The following is a 22,322-nucleotide window of genomic DNA, read 5'->3' on the forward strand; positions in this document are numbered from 1 at the left end:
AGAAAAGGTATGGGACAACATAGAATAGCCAAAGCTAATGACATCCTTGGTGCAACAGTGCTGGAGCTTGTACAACCCCAGTAACCAAAAGAAACAGATGCAGGAACCGTTTGAGAACATTTGCCCTTTAATTTTCATTCAAATTCAGTTCCTTTAAATATTTTAGTTACAAGTTCTGAATGGTGAAGACTTAGTAGTAGATGCTGCAGGCACTCAGTACTTGTCCTTCCCCCAGCCCTGCTTCTTGGCTCAAGATAAAAAGGGCACTCTGCGCTAACTGATGGCCCCATGTCAGGTGTCAGGAGTCAGGCCTTGGTGCAGTTGGATACAAAGCCATGAAGCCTAGTAGCCTTCTTGACAAGTTATTTGTATTTAACCATGCTTCAAGGAATTCCAATGATTGTGCAGGACCGAAGGGCAGTACCTTAGAGAAGACATCAGCCATTTCTTCACATGTGCCAACACCTTGAGGCTGGTTCCACCATAGTCCATCCTCCCTAGATCTGTGTCCTGCAGGGCAGGCACAAGGCCCAGCTCCCTATAGGCTACAAGTCGGGGAGGAAGAGAACAACTTCCTCAGTCCACATGCTTATACCCAGTTCAATTTAAAAGCTTGAATCAATCTCAGCCAGTTAGAAGACATCTCCACTTGCCAGGTTCTGTCCCACTATCATGATGTACTAGAATGTGTTCTAGTAGCCTAGAAAAGGTTGGCATGACCACAGCTGAGTGAGGTTCTTCCTGGAGAGAGCCTATGACAGAGTATGAGGGCGGGCTTGGGTTCTCTCATCAGTGAACAACATGTGACCTCAGGGGATTCTGCCCTCTCCCCAAACCCCCAGATCTTCTGCCCCATGCTTCCTGGAAGAGGTAGACGAGGCATCTTGAAGCCACTGACAGCTGAGAATGACAGTGCATTTAAGAAGCAAAGCAGCACCTCTTTGCCCGTGTTTAATACCTCCACAAAGGTGCCATCAATTGAGAGTGCAGAGCCAGGACAGAGGCTGCTTTGAGCTTGGGAGGTACAGCATCCTCCTAGGCATCTCTGGAGAACAGACTTTCCAAAGACAGAAACTTAATCACATGGTCCCCAGTGGCTTCCCTATAGTACACTGGCACTAGGAAGAAACAAAATTGTCTTTGCAGAGGTGAAAGGCAGAAATATTAATGAGCATCCATTTAGGCTTTCTCACTCTCTTTCTCAAGCCTAATGATACAAGATATTAGAAGGCAAAAGAAAGGCATACAGAGGGAGAGAGCCTGGCAGAAACATCAAGAAAAGGCCTGCAACTGCTGGTTACATCGTGCCATAGTTTCCTTGCTTGAGGCCAACAGTATGTGCCTGCCTGTTACCAGGCTAATCTGGGACTCACAAGGGGACTGGGAGAAGACTGATTTTTCAGTTCCTGCATGATCAACTGGTAGGGCATGTGGCTTCTTCCTAAAGGTCCAGAAGAAGGACTCTGGGATCCTCTACCGCTGCCTTGATTTTGCGGAGGAAAGTCACAGCCTCTCTGCCATCAATCAGCCGGTGGTCGTATGTCAGGGCCACATACATCATAGGCCGCACTTCAACCTGGAAAGAGAAGTCAACAGGTTTGTCTCCAGCAGGTCAGAGAAAGTCCTGCTGAGAGAGGGAGATGAGAAAGCACAGCCCACTGCAAAGTCCTAGATCCAGTGTTGCCACTGGATAACAAGATATTTTCAAAGACCAAACTTTACCCTTACAGCAAAGTTCTCTCAAAGTTTAAACAAGAAAACAGTTTCCAAACAACAGTCTTAAACATAAGCATACTCTGCCTTCTAACTCATCTGTTGCCTAGAGAAAAGGTTTCCTCTTCATTTCTAGCTGCCTGCAGTAGCTGCTTTGGAGCTACAATTTATTATTTTTTGCAGTGCTGGGGATCCAACACAGGACCTTGGCATAAGTTAGACAAGCACTCCATCACTGAACCACACCCCTAGCCTTAGTGTTACAATTTAAAGAAAAAAAAAAAAGTGTTTAACCTGGAGTCCAAAAACTCCTTGATACTATATGCCAAACTGGATGTGCAGCCATTTTCCTGGAAAATCTATGGTTTTTGATTCACCAAGGTGTTAGTAATCCAAGAAGGCTCTAAACCCTGGAATCTCAGAAAGCTTTTTCCTACTAACATAGCTTCCAAAAGCTAGCTCAAGCCCCCTTGATTACATTCCTTGAACTCTCAGGAAACTTTCGAGCCTCATCATATAACTCTGCAGCTTGTAGACTGCTATGCATTCTTCCCATTCATTTCTTGGCAGTAAGGAGCATGTATTCTCCATTCCCTACCTAGACGATAAAGTATGTCAACAGCCCCAGATGAATAGACAGGCCTCCTCAGCTCAATGGTTCTCAAGTTTTAGCATGCACCAGAATTGTCTGCACTTTTGCTTCTGTGGGTCTGGGATGAGGTCGAATAATTTGCATTTCTAACAAATTCCCAGATGATGCTGATCCACAGGCCACAAGTTCAGAATCAGTGCCTCAGCTATTAATTAAAAACTAAGAAATGGATCTTAAGCCTGAAATTATGGTGAATGCTTTATAATAACCATTTAGTTAGATTTCCCTCTCATCACCTCTAAGATGGTTCTTACCTTGCCTCCCACAGCCACTGGCCTGTCAAAGATGCCATGCATGCCCAGGATGGCAGACTGAGGGGGGTTGATAATGGGTGTTCCAAAAAGCGAACCAAAAACACCTCCATTGCTAATGGTGAAAGTACCACCATCCATATCTTCAATGGCAAGCTCATTCTTTCGGGCCTAAAAACAAATTTCATAATTGAAACATTAAGCTAGCCTAGGTTCCTTCATTCAAAGAAAGTCCAGAAAGCTCCTGAGATCAGCAGTACAAGCTCTAGCTTCTACAGAAGAGTTGTTCTGCTGAGGTGACTGTGACCAGTGCTCCACCAGAAAAAAAGAAACGATTCCACAGCTACTTCTTCCAGCAGCTCTTGTCTGATGAGATCCTGGTCATCTCAGTATGCTAGGCTTGCCCAGTAGTTAGCTCTTATGGACTACTTTCCAGTGGCTATGCATTCCTTAAGGAACAAAGTAAGACTAGCTCCTTGAGCAATGCTAGCTGGCAGGCCCCAACTTCTTTGGGCTCTTTTCCCCTCACCTGCCCAGCAGTTCACACACAAGTCTGTCTACTTTACCTTCTCTCCCAGTTCACTGATGGTTCGTTCAATATCTGCATAATTCATACTTTCCACATTCCTGATGACAGGAACCACAAGACCCTAAAGGGAGTATAAATTCATTTTCAGTTACAATAATACTAGTACCTTTTAAACTCCCTTGATCCAATTCCTAAAGGTCTGCCCTACCCAGCATACCTTTACTATTCACTATTTACTATTCACAGAAAGTCTAAGGTATTTAGGTTTTACAGTTAAGATAAAGGAATGTGGGATGATTAAAAAAAGAAAATGTTACTTGTACTAACTACCTTCTAAAAATACAGGATTATGGAAATGATCTCTTCCATGAGATCCCCACCCTCCTGTCCCAACATACCCGTGGGGTGGCCACTGCAACACTGATGTCGATGTAATCCCTATACACCACTTCTTTGGTTGCATCATCAATCACTGTAAGAGAGAAAACACATGTTACATACAACTCATCAGGCCAAGGCTAATGAGCTAATATTCACATTAATAGAGTAAAAATCTACAGTGCGGACTGACCAACCAAAATGAAAATGATTACATTACAAATAGCAGCTAGCACTCCACTTACTCCCATCCCAAGTCTCTGAATGAACCTGAGTATTTTAGATCCACTCTTTGACAGCTGTCAGAAGGTTCAATATACTGGCTTAAAAGGGTAAGAGCTCATTAAGTTCTTGTTAGCAAGTTGTACTCAGGTCCTTCCTGAGCACAGAATAGCTAGGGTTAACAAATGCTCCAAAAAAGGCAAATGAGCAAAAAAGAAAGGCATAGGGACGCTGCTCATTCTGCTTCCCACCCTCAACAATGGGAAGAGAGAAGCTTCTTTCTAGGAGACTTGTAAGTAGGGTGGTCTGGCTTTTAAATATGTCAGCTTGACAGCAAACCAGAAGCTGAAAATTTACATCTAGCACTCATGAGAAAATAAAGGCTTGAAAATCTCTTCCACAGGAAAAAAGTCTATGTTGTACTGTTAGCATGTAAAGGACAAAAGGTGCCTAGAGAAGTTTGAGAGATGACTACAAGTATGGGCACACAGAATTAAACAGGGCCAACAGAAAAGATGGAAAAGCCAGTCAGGAAGGCATGAGAAAAAGGGGAGAAACAAAAAAGAGGAATGCATTTGGGCAAAACAAAGACAGTCCTTCTACCTACCCAGAGCACAGCACTCAATGGAAGGAACTAGGGCTTCTATTCTAGATCTTGCTGAGGATTGTAAAAGTGTCACTGCCTCCTCTCCAATCTTCCAGGGAACAGAGAAGTATGTCAAGAGCAAGAAGGGAACTGCTTGTGAGTGAGTAAAAAGGAAGGAAAAAGAGTATCCAGTCCATGAAAGAGAGACCAAGCCCAAAGTTTCCCAATGAGGCCCACTGACCTGAGATCAAAGGTATGTGGGGAAAAAATAGTGTGGAAGTTAAGCCCCAAGACAAGGGCCCATAAAACTGGGGAAGGGAAGAAAGCAGCCAGAACTTGTGCCTCTCCAGTGACATGACATAGCCTAGAGAACTGAGCTGCCCCAGAACTGCCTATTGTCGTATCAGAGCAGTTTGCCAAGCTGTGCCTTAGAAAAAAAAACTGTTTACCCATCTGTAGGGAAAGTAAATCACGGCTTTAAATGCATGCAAAGAGTATCCAAAACACCCAATTGATCAGCTGTGTGTAGATTTCCTTTTAACTTCCATACATGACATAATCCTTCAACCCAAAAGATCAATTACACCAGGAATGGAGCCTGTGCATTTCAGTCACTGAGAGCAAATGATAGGTAGTTCAGGAAGGCCAAGAGAGTAATCCCAGGGGAAGATGGTCATATTTACAGTTATGAAATAAAAAGCCTTGATCTGCTGACCCCCAAATGTGAGAACAGGTGTGTGTTCAGTAAACCTTCCCAAGACCTTTGCAATTCTTGTCACAGGAAACTCACCTGCATTTACAACAGGCTGCTCCTGCAAAGCAAAGGCTGAGGCCTTCACAAATGCTGACATGAAGCCTAGTTTGAGACTATGTTTCTTCAGGAAAGCATCCTTGTGCCGAGCCCTCATCTCCTGGATGTTACTGTAAAAACAAGTTACAAAATTAACCACAAATGAAGCACTGACTTTGACTTTCACACAGGTTTCTACTAAGTACACAACTGGTTGAGATTTTCCTTTATTTTGGACCATCTATTTATAGCAGTCCCATAACATAAATCAGCCCCATAACATCTCAGGAATGTTTGGAAGCACACACAACCTGGGAGATAGCAGAGGAACCAGCTTGGCCAGAGGACCAGAAGGTGCAGGAGGTCCATGCGTGCCAACAATGGACATATAGGATTCCACTACGAACTGTTCTTTAGGTCAAGGCAAAAGCCTTACATATATATGTATGTATATATATATATGTGTGTATATATATATATATATATATATAAAACTCCTACTCCAGCGCTCAGGGGAAACCCAGTTTCCTGACCCCGCTGTGTGCCTCTCCACTCAGCCTTTCTCTATCAATACAATTTCTTTCCTGCCTGTAACTCTGGTGCTCCTGTTTCTTAATCTTAAGAGTGTTTGAGAGCAAGAGCCCTGTGACACGTCCGTGGACCCCCATGACAAAAGTATTTCTACTAAAATCATGAACTATCCATCTTGAAAAAATAGTATTTAAGTTTTAATATAAACGAAGTCGACAAAAGCAATATTCTTTTTGTTAGATTTTTTTTAAAAAACACCACCAGCTCTGATTACTTGTGACACTATCTGATTAGCAGAGAAAAAAGGAAAAAAAAGAAAAAAGAAAAACTGGGCACCAGTAGTAGCTCAGGCTTGTAATCCTAGCTACTTGGGAGGCTGAGATTTAGAGAACTACAGTTCAAGGCCAACCTGAGCAAAGAGTTCAAGAGATCCCCATCTCCAAAAAACCAGAGCAAAATGTACTGGAGGTGTGTGTGGTTCAACTGGTAAAGTGCCTGCTTTGCAAACAAGGAAGCCTTGAGTTCAAACCCCAGTTCCACCAAAAAAAGAAAAACGAACTACAGGTGACAAGATGAATAGGCTCTACGCAAGTAGGAAGGCAACCCAGTGTTCCTTAAGGCTCCTAAGAAAGTCAGCAGATTCACTCTTCATTTCCTCAGAGTTAGCAGTTCCATTCATTTGTTACTAACACCCACCACATGTGAGGGTTGTCAGGGTCAAAGCTGGGCACCAAGATAATAGACAACTGGGCAGTGCCCACCCTTAAGATCCCTTTAATGACTGTAGTTTCCTTGGTATTTAGAAAAGTGGCTCTGTGTGTACTGAACCTCAGCCCCTTTGTATTCAGCAGTAGGGCCTTGCTACTGAGAACCCTTTAAAACTTGAACATCCTTTGGTTTGTCAAGGCTTCCCCGCCAACACGCACACACACTGCAGTTAGTGGGAAATGGCTTTCTCATGATTTTGTTACAGAAACCTCAGTATTTATTGGAATAGTATTCTGTGATGGAAATTAATTTTATCTCAAGCCCAAAGGCTCTGGCTTTGGGTCTCCTTTTCCCCCTATAATGGCCTAATTAGACATTAGCATGAAAAAGACAAGGCATGGTACCACTTTAACTGCCCCCTTCAGACCTTCTGTTTTTGAAAAAGGAAATTTTCCTGGGGGTACTGATTGTGTTTAAAATGTTTGTTTTCCTGAGTCTAACCTTATTTTAGTGCTAGGATTACTGCCCTAAAGACATTATCAGTTCCCAAGATACAAGGGCTGCAAAAGAGGGAAAGAGAAGTGATAAACATCTCTGCTCTCAGACCTTCCTGAATGCCACTGTCTGGTCATTAAGGAGTTTCTATTTCAAAGCTTTGCCCTTGGAGGCAGAGCTGGGACAACAGGGGAAAGGAGGAAGTCTCAGAAAGGCCTCTGTGGGTTGGCTGATTGGCATAAGACCCAAAGGATGCTCGATCTAAACCAGATTACTGGCTGCAGTGAGACCCTGGGCCATTGTTAAGTGACACCTCAATTAGCTGCTGAAAGGAGATCCAACTACTAAACTTACCTTCCAATCAAGGCTGTTAGGCCAACTACATCTTTCAGAGTCACAAATATTTACATGTTTCATCTTAAGAAACTGGCTAGAATTTCAAAGTTCAATTCAATTTGTGTACAATTTGGCCCTAATGTACTGAAACATAAGCTGCAAGCTTTGTGATTCATTAGGCAAGGTCCTTCCCTACATACTATGGGTAGCACAGAGTATCACATCAAGTTTCTTTAGAAAGCTTCTTGACAGAACGGAGACATCTAGTGCAATTAGCCACAGAGTCCTACCCTGTCAACAAACCACTCCCTTCTCTTTTTCAGGCCCCTTCCAAAGGAAGAAAAACAAATTCTCCTAATGAAAAGCAGATGGGAGACTTAACACTCAGAATAAAAGGAAAGCAAAGAGATGGCCTAAAGACTTGATGATCTGCCTCCTGATTTAACATAAATTCTTACCTAGATATTCAAAACCTTCTGAAATCTGGATTCAGCCTTTACCATTCTTTTCTATATATATTCATCATGGCAGAAATGATCTTTCACAACTTCTTTACTTTCCTGCCTGTGTCATAGTCCAGACTGTCTGCGATGCCAAAATGTCTTTTTTTTTTTTTCTTGGTGGTACTGGGGTTTGAATTTAGGGCTTCACAGTTGTCAGGCAGGAACTCTACCACTTAAGCCACTCCACCAGCCCTATTTTGTATTGGGTATTTTCAAGATAGGCTCTCACTTTCTGACCAGGTGGCCTTCAAACCATGATCCTCCTGTTCTCTGCCTCCTGAGTAGTTAGGATTAGGCATGAGCCACCTGTGCCCAGCAAATGCTAATCATTCTTGAAGGCCTACTAAAACTCTTTCCTCCCAGATACCTTCCCTAACCCTATTCTTGCTACCTCTACCCCCAACATCAAAAGCTAATGAACTCACCCCTTTTCCACTTTTTTCCCCCAGATTTTACTCTGTGTTCATACAAACTAGATGGTAAGCTCTAAGGAGCCAGGGGCTTCCTTCACTTGTCTTTGTATCCCCCTTAAATTCTACACTTTAGTTCCCTGTATAAAGTAAGCATTCAAAAAATCTTGCAAACAGAGGCTGGATGCAAGTGGCTTACTCCTGTAATCCCAGCTACTCAGGAGGCAGAGATCAATCAGGAGAATTGTGATTTGAAGCCAGCCACAATTCGAGAGACCCTATCTTGAAAATACCCAACACACACACAAAAAAAAGGACTGATGGACTGGCTCAAGCTGTAGAGTGAGTGCCTGCCTAGCAAGCGTGAGGCCCTGAATTCAAACCCCAGAACTGCAAAAAATAAAAATGAAAAACGTGAGCCAATAATTACCTCACTACAGAAATGGGTCCCATTGGTTAACATGTGAAGTTTTTATTTAAAACACAACTTGCTTTCCATTTCACTATCAAAGCTGGGAAGAGTAAGAGAGGCAAGCTTTGGACTTTTCACTTGCCTGATTCTGAGTTGCTTAGGAACAAGCACAAAGAGCAATCACTGTGAGGAAGAAGCAGAGTGTGGCGCCTCAGTTCTGGGCATGCTATCAAGGGTTCACACCCTCAAGGGGCAGGCCTGGAAGTACTGGCCTACTGGCCCGGTTGCCTTATCTTTGTTTGGCAATTAAACACTCGTCATCAGAGTTTAAGACTTTACTAGACTTATTTATCAGAAATCATAAGATTCAACTATAAAAGTCTAAAAGGTTAAGTTTCTTAAATCATAGAGAAGGCAAGCATCAATATTACCAAGTCAATGAGAGAATGAAACCAATGGGTCACCCTGTGTAAGTCAACAACAAGCCAAGTGAAGAATATCTTTCAGCTAGTTTTGAAATCAGCACTAGGTAGGGACTTCGGCAAGTTCAAATGTTCTCCAAGAAAAACAGACATGAGGAGAAAGAGGGACAAGAGATATCCCACCTCATGTCAATCTCATTGAAAGTAGTCAGCATTGCACATGTATTCTGGGCCTCCTTCAGACGCTGAGCTATGCGCTGCCGCATCCTGTTCATTTTCTCCTGAAATGAAAGCAGAACAAGTATGGACAATCTGATCTCTCTGGGTAAAGGCTTCACCACGGAGTTAAGAGAAAGACTCAGCTTGCCAGGAGTGAATGGCAAACACAATGGTATTTAAATACAACCAGAGATCCAAGCTTCCCTTTCCTATCATGGCCTTTCTCTCTGAGCTTGAACAAGAAAACAGAGGTTAAAACTACTCACTCAGATGTACCTGAAGTTTGACCAAGAATAGAGGCAGAGGAAATGGTGTGATTTAAAAACCAAAACCAATTTACAAAAAGGAAGAATGTGGTGTAGGTGTAGCTAACCTAACAATCATTACAGAAAGAAAAATTTCTATTGATAAAACTTGCATGAGAACAGCCACTTGTGGAACGGAAACTCAAGACTAACACACTTTTGAGGCTGCAGTATTTTTAGGAAGTATTCTCAGGCAGAGGAACCCACACTCTTGGCCATACTTCCTTGAGGTTTTATGTGTGCCCCTCATAACTACTGCTACTGTGTAATATACGCCTTAGCAACAGCTAAGTATCCAAAGTCTAGGAAAAGAGCTCTCACCAAACCATCGCTGAAGTATGTATCTTCATGGGAATGGGGGGGTGTTACTAAATTACTATTCCCTGCAAATATTTTACTCACTGGAGGTATTTCATTGGTGGTATATTAGAGTGGAAAAATCACTGAATAGACATGCAGAAGACCTCAGGTTCTAGTCAGATCATTTGATGGTTATGTGGCCACGAGCAAGTCACTCCACTACTGTCAACACCGCACCCAACCCCCTTTTCCTGGAAATAGTCCTCAGAGACTTACCCGATGTTCTGTACGCAGTCCTCTGCCAGCTCCTGGCTCAGCTAGTGGAGGGACAGCAGTGGGTTTTACTGCAGACACTGCAAATGAAGAGAGGGGGCACAGCTGCATCACAGAGAGAAAGAAACATTCATTGGGTGTGTGCCTATGCCTTCATACCATACTGTCACTTAATGCTACAAATATTCTGAGGCATACTAGTATCATTCTGACCTCACAGATGACAATCTGCTCAGAGAAGTCAAGTAATCAGCCTAAACTCATACAGTTAGAAAACAGAAAGCTGGGATGCAAATCCAGGTCTTCAGATACAAAGTCTAGAGTTCTACAAAGCAGCCAATCTGGTCTGTTCAGAGACATGAATGGTCTCAGACTCTACCTGGTGAGGAAATGTCTGCTAGATGACATTTTCTTCTCCCACAGAACAATATGTGGGAGTTGGGGACTTACCTGGTTTGCTAGAAGGAGTTTGTGAGGGTGAGGGTACCGGTGGCATCTGAGTGGGAATGGGTGCTACAGGGGGAGAAGGAACTGCTGATGCTGCAGGTTCTGCTTTTGGGGCCTCAGCAGGAGCTTCAGCTGGTTTGGCTTTAGCAGGAGCAGCTAGAAAACAAGAAAAATAGATACTATTGGTACTGCCTGGAATGGAAATCAAACCAAATTGCAGATACTAAGCAGAATTCACTCCAAAACCTCTACTTCTAATCCACTAATAAATGTCTACTGGGTATTTGTTATATCCAAGATACTATGAGATACAAACAATGACACAGGCACTATTCTCTATTTCCCCGACTCCTAAATGTCCTATATCAGATAACAGGCTCAATTCAGCACCTTCCCCAATTTCACCGTCTATTGGCCATCAAATTCAGCATGTACTTTCAAATACCTACTAAGCCCAAAGAAATCAAAACGTCCAAGTAAAAAAAAGCTCAGGTAACTGGGTGTCATGACTCGGGCCCAGCACTTGGGAGGCAAAGGCAGGAGTTGGACACCAGCCTGGGCCACATAGTGAGCTCCAGGCCAGTGTGATCTATATATGGAGACCTTGTCTCAAAAAGAAAAATAGATAAAAATAAAAAAACTCAGGCAATTTAAAATGGTTGAAATATAAACATGAATTTTTTTTGTTTTGGTGGGGAATGGGGTTTGAACTCAAGGCTTTACACTTGCAAAACAGAAGCGCTCTACCACTTGAGCCACACCTCCAGTCCATTTTACACTTATTTTGGAGATAAGGTTTCAGGAACTATTTGCCCTAGCTGTCCTCAAATAATGATCCTCCAAATCTCAGCCTACCAAAAAGCTAGGATTACAGAAGTGAACTACTGGCACCTGACAGCGTGTTTCTAATTAAAGCAATACTGATATGCTCATTTATTTTAACATCACATATATGCTTAGCCATTAAAACATAAGGCTTATGAGTTCAAAGCATCCCATCCAGGATGACTCTCAGTAGTTATGAACCAATGAGATGGTCAAGTTATGAATTCATGACATTAAATTAGGTATTTCAATTTTTACAATCTAGATGCTATATCCAATTTTATAATTAAATTAGAAGAACTTTTATTTTCACAGTAAGAAATGATCAGAAGATGAATTTCAACTGGAAGACTCATTCTTACTTCCTCTGTTATTACATATTTTTCCCACTTTGGGTTTGGTCTTGGCCTGTTCAGCCTCAATGATGCAATCTTTCATCTTTCTGCTTAACTGTTTTAATTAGGAAGAAAAAGGGTTTAGTAGTTATAATATTTAACTAAGTAAAAAAAAAAAAAAAAAGATTATCTTGGACAAATTCCTTTCTTTTACATTTCTTCCCAGGAGAATTAACCAACTTTTACTAGAGGTGTTACTTGAGAACAGATGTGAAAACAAACTATACTGAATTCTTAACAGACACCAGGAAATAACTCTCCTTCTCATTTTGGTACAGTGGCTCTCAGACCTGTCTATGTATCAGAATCACTTGGGGATCATTTAAAAAAATAACCGAACTATAATAGATAACCAGGATCTGATAAATCAGAATCTCTGGGGCATGGAATCTAGGCATTTGTATTACATTTAAAGCTTCCATGTAAATCTGATGTGGAGGGAGTGGAGGTCATTATCTTTAGAATCTTCTTCACTTCTCTTATGTCTTTAGAAAAAGGTCCAGTAGTTGCCTAGCAAGTATAAGACTCTGAGGTTCAAATCCAGGGCTGCTTTCAAAAAAAAAAAAAGTCTGGTTCTAGAAACATCCACAGAAAGAACAGAAGCTGGGCACAAGTGGCTCACAACTGTAATCCTAATTACTTGGGAGGCTATCAGGAGGATTATGGTTTGATGCCAGCCTGACAAAGTTTGTGAGATCCCCATCTCCAAAATAACCAGGGCAAAAATGGACTGGAGATGTGACTCAAGTGATAGAGCACTTGCTTTGCAAGCACAAAACCCTGAGTTGAAAGTTCCACAAAAAAAAAAAAAAAAAAAAAATCCAAACAAACAAAAACAGTATCATGAAGATGAAGCTTATATTTTTTTAACTACCCTTTTCTTTTAGAACTTGACATTTAAAGTTCATACAGTATGCTCAGCCCCAGTCCCAAGGGGGAACACCGGAGACCTTGACCACCAGGAGAACTTCTTTACCACCAGTTTTCCTGAGTGTGAAAAGAGGAGTGCCTCCTTCAACTTTTCCTCCATCAGGTACCAAAAGAGCTTCGATCACACCATTTGCTGGTGATGGAACCTGCACAGATGTCTGAAAAAGCGGGAAAGAGAGAGAGAGTCTACATTTTTATACAGCATTAGCCAATTCATTGCATGGAATCACCAACATGAGTCACAACATGGTTATACAAAGCCCTGCAACAGAAATACGTAAGGCCACATTTTCAGAGTCAGAGCAATGACAAGTCATTGCTGTTGTGAAGATTCACTCTTTTTGTCCTTTCTTGGAAACATTAAAGCAAAATTCAGTTAATGTGTTTCCAAGTGATATATGGAAAAACAACTAGAAACAGCTTACGAACCACCAAAAAACAAAACAAAAAAACCCCAAAAAACTTACCAAAGTTAGTAAGTTACATAGTACATACCTGTAGAACAATCTAAAATTAAACTTTAATAAATGCCTTTTCTTTTTAATGATCTACTCCAACATTTTTACAACTGAGGTTAGAGATAGTTAAATATTATCTTTAAGCAACAGCTAAATTCTTATTTCTTTCCTTAGGTTAAAAAACTAAGGAATGGAGCTGGAAGTGTGGCTCAAGCAGTAAGACACCTGCTTAGCAAGTGTCAAGCCCTGAGTTCAAAGTCCAGTACTGCTAAAAAAAAAAAAAAAGGAAAGGAATGACCATGAAAAATTGTCACTAATACAAAATAAACCCACCTTGTCAGTTTCAATCTCACAAACCACTTCATCTTCTGCAACTGTGTCTCCAACAGCTGAAAACACAACCAAAGGCTACCTATTAGGGGGGAGCCTCCAGTAGCCATAAAACCCCTTTTGCCAGATGTGTTACAAGACCCCTTTCCTGGAGAGCCAGGTGGAAGTAGGTACAGTGTAGCTATAGGTTCCACTGATTATCATGGGGAGAAGGGAGACTTTTAGGAAGGATTTAAGAAGGGAGAGAAAATTAAATTTTACCTTTCTCCCACCTGACATCTCCCTCTGTGACAGATTCTGCAAATGCTGGGGTTTGAACTGTAATCACATCATCCTCTAGGAAAAAAGCAAAACAGAAAAATCACAAGTCCATTTTTTCTTTAAACTTGGTTGTTGCTCTTTCCATAAGAATTCCACTCATAAGGAGACAGGTACTTACTGCACACAGCTGTGGTTCTGAAGAAGCGAACACTGAAGACACCACTGTTGTTAATGCTACAAAATAAACAAAAGTTAACTCCTTTAGCTTGTGAACCACTCACATTTTAGTCCAGTTCAGGCACCACAGATGACCTTCCCTTTAAATTGGTGATTCTTAACCAGGGTCATCCAGGGGACTCTTCAAAGTACACATGCCCACACGAATAGCCAAGGCAATACTCAGTTAAAAGAACAATGCAGGAGGTGTCACAATACCTGACTTCAAACTATATTACAAAGCAATAACAATAAAAACAGCATGGTACTGGCACAAAAACAGACATGAAGACCAGTGGAACAGAATAGAGGATCCAGATATGAAGCCACACAACTATGAGCAACTTATCTTTGACAAAGGAGCTAAAAATATACGATGGAGAAATAGCAGCCTCTTCAACAAAAACTGCTGGGAAAACTGGTTAGCAGTCTGCAAAAAACTGAAACTAGATCCATGTATATCACCCTATACCAAGATTAACTCAAAATGGATCAAGGATCTTAATATCAGACCCCAAACTCTTAAGTTGATACAAGAAAGAGTAGGAAATACTCTGGAGTTAGTAGGTATAGGTAAGAACTTTCTCAATGAAACCCCAGCAGCACAGCAACTAAGAGATAGCATAGATAAATGGGACCTCATAAAACTAAAAAGCTTCTGTACATCAAAAGAAATGGTCTCTAAACTGAAGAGAACACCCACAGAGTGGGAGAAAATATTTGCCAATTATACATCAGACAAAGGACTGATAACCAGAATATACAGGGAACTTAAAAAACTAAATTCTCCCAAAACTAATGAACCAATAAAGAAATGGGCAGGTGAACTAAACAGAACTTTCTCAAAAGAAGAAATTCAAATGGCCAGAAAACACATGAAAAAATGCTCACCATCTCTAGCAATAAAGGAAATGCAAATTAAAACCACACTAAGATTCCACCTCACACCTGTTAGAATAGCCATCATCAGCAACACCACCAACAACAGGTGTTGGCGAGGATGCGGGGAAAAAGGAACCCTCTTACACTGTTGGTGGGAATGTAGACTAGTACAACCACTCTGGAAAAAAATTTGGAGGCTACTTAAAAAGCTGGACATCGATCTACCATTTGATCCAGCAATACCACTCTTGGGGATATACCCAAAAGACTGTTACTCCAGAGGCACCTGCACATCCATGTTTATTGCGGCACTATTCACAATAGCCAAGTTATGGAAACAGCCAAGATGCCCCACCACTGATGAATGGATTAAGAAAATGTGGTATCTATACACAATGGAATTTTATGCAGCCATGAAGAAGAATGAAATGTTATCATTCGCTGGTAAATGGATAGAATTGGAGAACATCATTCTGAGTGAGGTTAGCCTGGCCCAAAAGACCAAAAATCGTATGTTCTCCCTCATATGTGGACATTAGATCAAGGGCAAACACAACAAGGGGATTGGACTATGAGCACATGGTAAAAGCGAGAGCACACAAGGGAGGGGTGAGGATAGGTAAGACACCTAAAAAACTAGCTAGCATTTGTTGCCCTTAATGCAGAGAAACTAAAGCAGATACCTTAAAGCAACTGAGGCCAATAGGAAAAGGGGACCAGGAACTAGAGAAAAGGTTAGATCAAAAAGAATTAACCTAGAAGGTAACACCCACGCACAGAAATCAATGTGAGTCAATGCCCTGTATAGCTATCCTTATCTCAACCAGCAAAACCCCTTGTTCCTTCCTATTATTGCTTATACTCTCTCTACAACAAAATTAGAGATAAGGGCAAAATAGTTTCTGCTGGGTATTGAGGGGGGGGAGCGGGAGGGGGTGGAGTGGGTGGTAAGGGAGGGGGTGGGGGCAGGGGGGAGAAATGAACCAAGCCTTGTATGCACATATGAATAATAAAAGAAAAATGAAAAAAAAAGAAAAGTACACATGCCCAGGCCAGACCTGCAGAGATTTTGAGTCAGCAGGTTGAGTCCCAGATCCTAATGACCTGGGTGCCTTAAATAGTGCTCTGTGCTGTAATGAAATGCCACTCCTTAAAAGAGACAGATTTTTTTGAAGAAAAAAAATGCATCTTTGTCCTTTGCAGACCCACCAAAATGACTGAGCTTCCTAATTTAGGTTTCTTTCTTACTAACCAAATACAAGTAAGATATACGGCATGCCCTCCTGGGTACACAACAACGTACCAGCCATAGTGAAATTTCTGTCCTCTGGATTAGATCAGATAAGGCAGCAAGATGAGACAGGTAACTCAGAAGTAAAACAAGATATTTTGGGGAAAAAAAAGAACCTAAGAAATCCTACATGGTTATCTCCAATCCTGTTCTCTCAATAGCATGTCAGTCCATTCTTTTTTTTTTTTTCTTCCTTTTATTCATATATGCATACAATGTTTGGGTCATTTCTTCCCCCCTTTCCCCCACTCCCCGTGAGTCCATTCTAACTCATTCCAAAGAAACCTCTGAAAGACTAAGGCATTTTCTGATAAGGCATTTACGTTAAATAGTGTAAGCTGGAGAATTTTATCACTTGTAAATACAAAGCACTAACAATTACCTTTGGGAAGTGGGAGATGTAGGTGTATACAGTCATGAGCTAGCTGTTACATAAGCTACTTATACACAACTAGAGAATGATTTACACAGATGGGGAGTTTCACTTTTTACACTTCAGGATGTTTTGGATATTCTACAACAAACACCTTTACAAAAGAAAAGTAAAATAGATTACGTTGCTTTTTGATATTTGTCACTTTTATAATGTCGGGGAACCAATGTAAATTATTTTTAAAATACAGAACACGAATATGGGCATGATGGGTCAAGCCTATAATACCAGCTGCTCAGGAGACAGAGACTGGGGGAATCTTGGTTCAAGGGCAGCCTGTGCAAGAAAAAGTTAGCAAGACCCTATCTCAAAAAACAAGTTGGGCATGGTAGAGCATGCTTGTTATCCCGCTGTGCAGGAGGTAGGAGGATTTCAGTCTGAAGGCAACCCAAGCAAGAATGGGTGATCCTATCTGAAAAAATAAATAAAGCAAAAAGGGCCAGAGGCTGGCTCAAATGGCAGAGTGGTTGCCTACAAGCACGAAGTCACTACTGAGAAAAAAGAAAAAAACAAAAACAAAAAACCAGAACACATAAAATTGTACCAGAACAGGTAATGTTGTGCATAAAGTTTGTTACCATGTAAAAGTAATGCCGGTGGGCAAGAAAAGTTAATGTGTAACATTCGAATGCAGAGACTGCTCCTCCAGACACCAGGAACCTGGAGCCCAGGCTGCCTCCAGGAAGAGGCATTCAATGGGGTTAGAGGAAGGATAAATTCTTCACTGATACATTTTTGCCTTTCAAATTCTGAACTATGTAATTACCAATGAAATAAAAACACAAAATCAAAAACAGTTTTACAGGGTTGGAAGCATGGCTCAAGTGATAGAGTGCCTGCCTAACAAGTGAGAGGCCCCCAAGTTAAAAAAAAAAAAAAAAAAGTTTTACAATATATTTTTTTTCTCTAAAACAAAGTAGTTACTTAGGTACTTTACTCAGAAAAAAAAAAGACAACATACTACACAGGTATTAGATTAGGGTGACATAATTAGGGGTGATCCAACTCAAAGTTTAATTTACTTTTGAATAATTATTTGTTGTATTTATTACATAGGTTCATGATTTCCCCAATTTTATTTAAATCACGAGTAATGTATTATTTTCTAAACTACAAAAGCATTAGATATTCACTGCAGAACATTAGAAATAGCAAAAAGAATGACTTAATGGGACTGTATCATATAGTAGAAAATGGAATCACTTTGTAATCTGCTTTTTTCCATTTATCCAAGTGTGAACATGTTAATATGCTATAGTTTAATCAATCCCCTATTTGTCATTTTGAGAGAAATCTGGGTAATACTATGAGATCTTCAGTGCAAATTCCTAGAAATGAAACTTCTAGATCAACAGGTACATACAATTCAAAGACTTATGATTGCCAAAATACCCTCTAAAAATAACATAGGAATTCATTACTTCTAGTACTAAGCACAAGATTTTCTGAATGAAAACCAAAACTCACTGTGATGTACAGTAAGGAAGTCAATCTGCTGATGACCCTTCACTTTAAAAATCTCCCTGTAGAAAAGGTAGCTTCATAGCTTTTCAACAGATTACTAGAGAGCATCCTCTTACCTCTACCTTAAAAATACTTAGAATGCAAAGTTGCTCAAAGCAACAGTCTTAAGCAGAAGTCTGAAATACCCATGGGTGGCCTTTCTCCAAACTCTGAATTATGCAAAATTAGCATTCTCTCTGAACTAGTCAAAGACCCAGAGTTCAAACAGTCTTTTGTTTTTACTGTTTCTAAAATGAATAACTATGAGACCAAGAGGATGCTCTCAATCTCAGTAATAATGTGACCTCCAATCCTCAGCTGTACTTGTATCCAACTAGAGCATGAAGAATACTCTTCTATCCCATAAAAAAAGGGTTCCAATTGAACTTTCATTATAATCTAACCACCTGAGGAAGACAGGCACTCTTGGTCCAACACATGACTTAGAGCTGATGCCTGAGATAAATCATCAATAAAAAATGATCATCAAGGTTATGTCTAGGGACTCAAAAAAACCACCCCGATTTTAGGTCTGGGGACCAAAGGAGATCAGATGGTCAAACCTAGAACTGGTATCCAAGTAAATGCCCTTATCTGTCCTCCCAGTGATACTTACACAATCTTCCTGCTATCAGGGTAACTTGGTCCCTGACATAAGGAGATTCCTGCAAGAAACAAAACAATTCTTAATCAAGAGCATCTTATCTTACATAATACATGAGATGGAATTGGAAGTCTGCTCACCCCTGACCCTCAAACCAACTCAGGACCAATTGCAGGTATATATATAATCTTTAATACAGAGAATCTTGCTTCTCAAATTTTTTCCAGCAAAATAGTCTTAATGGCAGAGAACAATGGGTATGGGAGTGGAGAGTGGGTAGAAAAGGGCAAATACCTGATGGCATAGCTCAAACAATTTTTGCAATGTATTTACCTCGAAGATTCATGAATTTTTATTAGCATATATTTGCAATTCAAGCTTGAAAAAAGATACATGATGAAGCCAGGCATGGTGGTATGTTTGCAATCCCTATACTCAGAAGACAAGAGGATGATGAGTTTGAGGTCAGCTTGGCTACACAGGGACAGCCTATCTCAAAAAATAAATACAACATCCTGTGACTTCAAATAGCCTAACTGGAGAAGTGAGGGGATATAGGTGGTCTGAGTTTGAGTGGATTGGGCTGGAACCTTATTGACTGAACCCTAGCAAAAAGTGGGCTACTTTAAGCCCAGGCTCTCCAACTTGTCCTAGGACTGAGGAAAACATCTCCCTACCTTTCAGCAGTTTGTCTTTCTGAAGTCTTTCACACTGGTCACTCTCAACAAGGGAGAAGCCCCTTATTTATGTCCTTGTCATTAATAACTGCATTTCCCCAACTGATGTCTATTGCTATAGCTGCTTCCCCTGAATATATAATAGACCCCAGATCTATTAGCAACTCTTTCTGAACCATGAGCTTAGGAGCTACGAATTGAGAGATAGCTCCTCCTTATACATACCCCTCACAAACATTGCAAGAGTCAAGTCAGTCAGTCACTCACCTCTATATTAAGCAGCCAATGACTATGCAGTCTAAAACTCATTAACTACTTGCCTATACTGATTTATGGAAACCTGGTCCAATGGAGAGTTCATCCTATAGCAAGTTTCATTTGTATAGTATTTTATTATTTTAGTGTTACAAAAAGCTTTCTTATAATGACCTCATTTTCATTTTCAAGTCTTCCAGCAACTCTCTGAAGTAGAACAAGCATCTGCCATTTCACCTATTTCATATATAAGTAGAGCTTCTGGTGAGATTAGCCGGAGGTGAATCCCTGAGCCAAGATGTAAACCCCCAAGCAGGCCTCTTTTTCTAGTCCTGCCAGTCTATAAAGTAGAGAAAATGTTTCTGATTTCCAATTGAAAAGAAAGTTACTACTAAGAGTCTACTATGAACTGTACTAGATGCCTTATGTTCTCCTAGCTTAGGATAAAAGTTCAAGCACTTTATAGTCCTGTACCTTCCAGCCTTCCCTATCTTTCCAGCCACACTGGCTTCCTTTCCATTCCTATTAACTGGGCCCTTCCTGTTTGGAAACTTTTGCACAAGCAATTCCATTTGCCTGGAATATCATTTTCCTAGCTAACTGGTATCTTCAAGTTTCATCTCAAATGTCACTGTTTTTGGAGAAGCCTTCACCAGTATTCCCACCCCTCTCAAGTTGAGCTTTATCATGCCATGCTCTCATCACACACACCCTGTACTTCTCTTTCCTAGTAACCACAATATAATTATGTCCATATGTGTGCATAATGTGTATTTGCTATCTGTCCAACTAGCCCATAAGATCCTCCTGGGTAGAGACCATCTGAATTCCCATCACTTAGCACAGCAGTTGGCACTGTAGTTAAGCGCTCAATAAATGATCTGTTGTGTACATGAGTAAATAAGAACATGGTGGTTTAAGAGTTCAGGCTGAGGAAGGAATCAGGTGGACCTGACTTAACCAATAATTGGCTGAGTGATGTTGGCCAAGGCACTTAACCTCTCTAGTCTTGGATTATGCATTCATACAATAAAGATAATACATGTAATATTGTATGGTGGTGATTAAAAATTGCACAAAAAGCACTCAGAACAATACATGGCACAAAAAAAGCTTATAATAAGATTAACTCATTCAACAAATATTTATACCAAGCATATAATAAAGAATATGTTATGTAAGATCCACTGTTAATAATTATCCCACACCCCTCTCCATTAGGATAAAATCTAAACTCCTTTCAATAGTCTCTACAACATCTTCTATCTCATGACTCTCTCCCTTAACCAAAATGCCCTGGCAAAATCACTTTTTCTGGAAGTTGAACTCATGGTGTTGTGCTTAGCAAGGGTTCTGCCACTTGGGTCAACCAACTATCCAAATCACCTTTCAGGGCTGGTAGAGTGGCTCAAGTGGTAGAGCGCCTGTCTAGCAAATCACCTTTTATCCAGTTCAAAAACACTGCCAACTTCTTTCTTCAGACACTTTGTAGATGCTGTTCTCTTTCTCCTGCTCTTCACTGTGCTAGCTCTGTCCCATCCTCCAGATCACAGCTTTAATGTCACCTACTTAAAGAATTCTCTTCTGTCCACTATCACATTTCCTAAGCCTTTTACAATTTGTGATTGTTCACTTATTCAGCAATTTACACTTTGTATTTCCCACCTGTAAGCTCCATGCAAGCAAGAATTGTTAACTGCTGTATCCCTAATGAGTACCTAGTGAGGTGCCTGACAGTAAAAACTCCATCACCAAGGGCTGAGGGTGTACCTGAGTGGTGGTGTTTGCCTCACATGCAGTGAAGCCCTGGGTCCCATCTCCAGCACCAGAGAAAGCAAAACAATAAAACTCCTTAACTACCTGCTGAACAAATAAATGATAGCTGTTCTGATTAAGTAACATTCTGCCTCACTCCAAGGTGAACTGAATTGTCTGTGAGCGTTGTAAGAAACACATCCAGATTGCCTCAGATACCGCTCTGCTCACGAGAAAAGCATTTTAGGTGACTGCAAGGGCACAACTTACCAGGCAGGGAACGTCTCCCTAGAGGGCAGTTCCCCTGTTGAGAAAGAAGACATTATCGACGTCACCCGAGATGAAAGGATGGAAGAAATAGCTTTTTTTAAGTGCACAAAGTGCTGATGACAGGCGAATCTCATAACTCCAAAGGAAAACACAACATACTGGGTCTGCCAAACTACTTCAAACTTCCCAACGGGCCTAGCACCCACTGATTTTAACGGAAGAGGAGAGACTGGCCCCCGAATCCAGTTGGGGGCTATGCAGCGACTCCTCTCCCACTGTGAGTCAGTCTAATGTCGGGACGGGCGCGGCTTCGCAGCCCCGGCGCAGAGGGTGGAGTACAGCAGGAAACCGCCGGCGCAAGCTGCCTCGGGAAGGCAAGCTCGCCGGGTTCCGCAGGCCACTTAAGGCAGTCCAGTGGACAACGGAGGCCTCCGCGTCCCGGTGTCCTTGGTGCCCGGCGTGGCCAACGTGCTGCACCCCTGCCCCTCAGGCCGCCCTTCTGCCTGCCGGCCGATTCCTGACCCACCGGAGCCCCGGACCGGCCAGACAGTACCTTCTGATAGGCAGCGAGCGAGCGGCTGAACGCCCGGGACACGCAGCGGGACAGGGACAGCATCGCGGCAGCAGCGGGGCCGAGGGCGGGCGGACACCGGATATAGGGCCAGGCAACAACCGGAAGTGAGGCGGACCGCAGCACCCGCCACGCGGCGAGGGGTGATCGGGGCGAACCACTGGCAGCGGTGGGGGTGGAGCAG

At 41.6% G+C, this 22,322-nt stretch overlaps 1 protein-coding gene across 1 annotated transcript; it reads right to left on the minus strand.

Annotated features, from left to right (window-relative positions):
• Positions 1-109: 109 nt before the first annotated feature.
• Positions 110-22,244, minus strand: Dlst (dihydrolipoamide S-succinyltransferase). Its single transcript, XM_020175629.2, has 15 exons — positions 22,121-22,244; positions 21,568-21,601; positions 18,623-18,671; positions 13,860-13,915; positions 13,682-13,756; positions 13,424-13,479; positions 12,679-12,790; positions 10,486-10,638; positions 10,039-10,115; positions 9,122-9,219; positions 5,122-5,252; positions 3,544-3,617; positions 3,183-3,266; positions 2,620-2,787; positions 110-1,576 (listed from the first exon to the last, which is right to left on the minus strand). The coding sequence occupies exons 1-15, from the start codon at positions 22,181-22,183 to the stop codon at positions 1,442-1,444; spliced, it is 1,365 nt and encodes a 454-aa protein (XP_020031218.1). The 5' UTR covers positions 22,184-22,244; the 3' UTR covers positions 110-1,441.
• Positions 22,245-22,322: the final 78 nt, after the last annotated feature.

Source organism: Castor canadensis, chromosome 3 (genome assembly GCF_047511655.1).
Source record: "Castor canadensis chromosome 3, mCasCan1.hap1v2, whole genome shotgun sequence".
NCBI classification, from domain to species: Eukaryota; Metazoa; Chordata; class Mammalia; order Rodentia; family Castoridae; genus Castor; species Castor canadensis.

Coding starts and splice junctions, on each gene's coding strand:
- Dlst (XM_020175629.2), bottom strand. CDS start 22,183: ATGCTGTCCCTGTCCCGCTGCGTGTCCCGGGCGTTCAGCCGCTCGCTC. Junction 13,480..13,681: donor AGATGTCAGGTGGGAGAAAG/GTAAAATTTAAT, acceptor TTGTGTTTTCAG/CTGTTGGAGACACAGTTGCA. Junction 2,788..3,182: donor TCAGTGAACTGGGAGAGAAG/GTAAAGTAGACA, acceptor ATTTGTTTTTAG/GCCCGAAAGAATGAGCTTGC.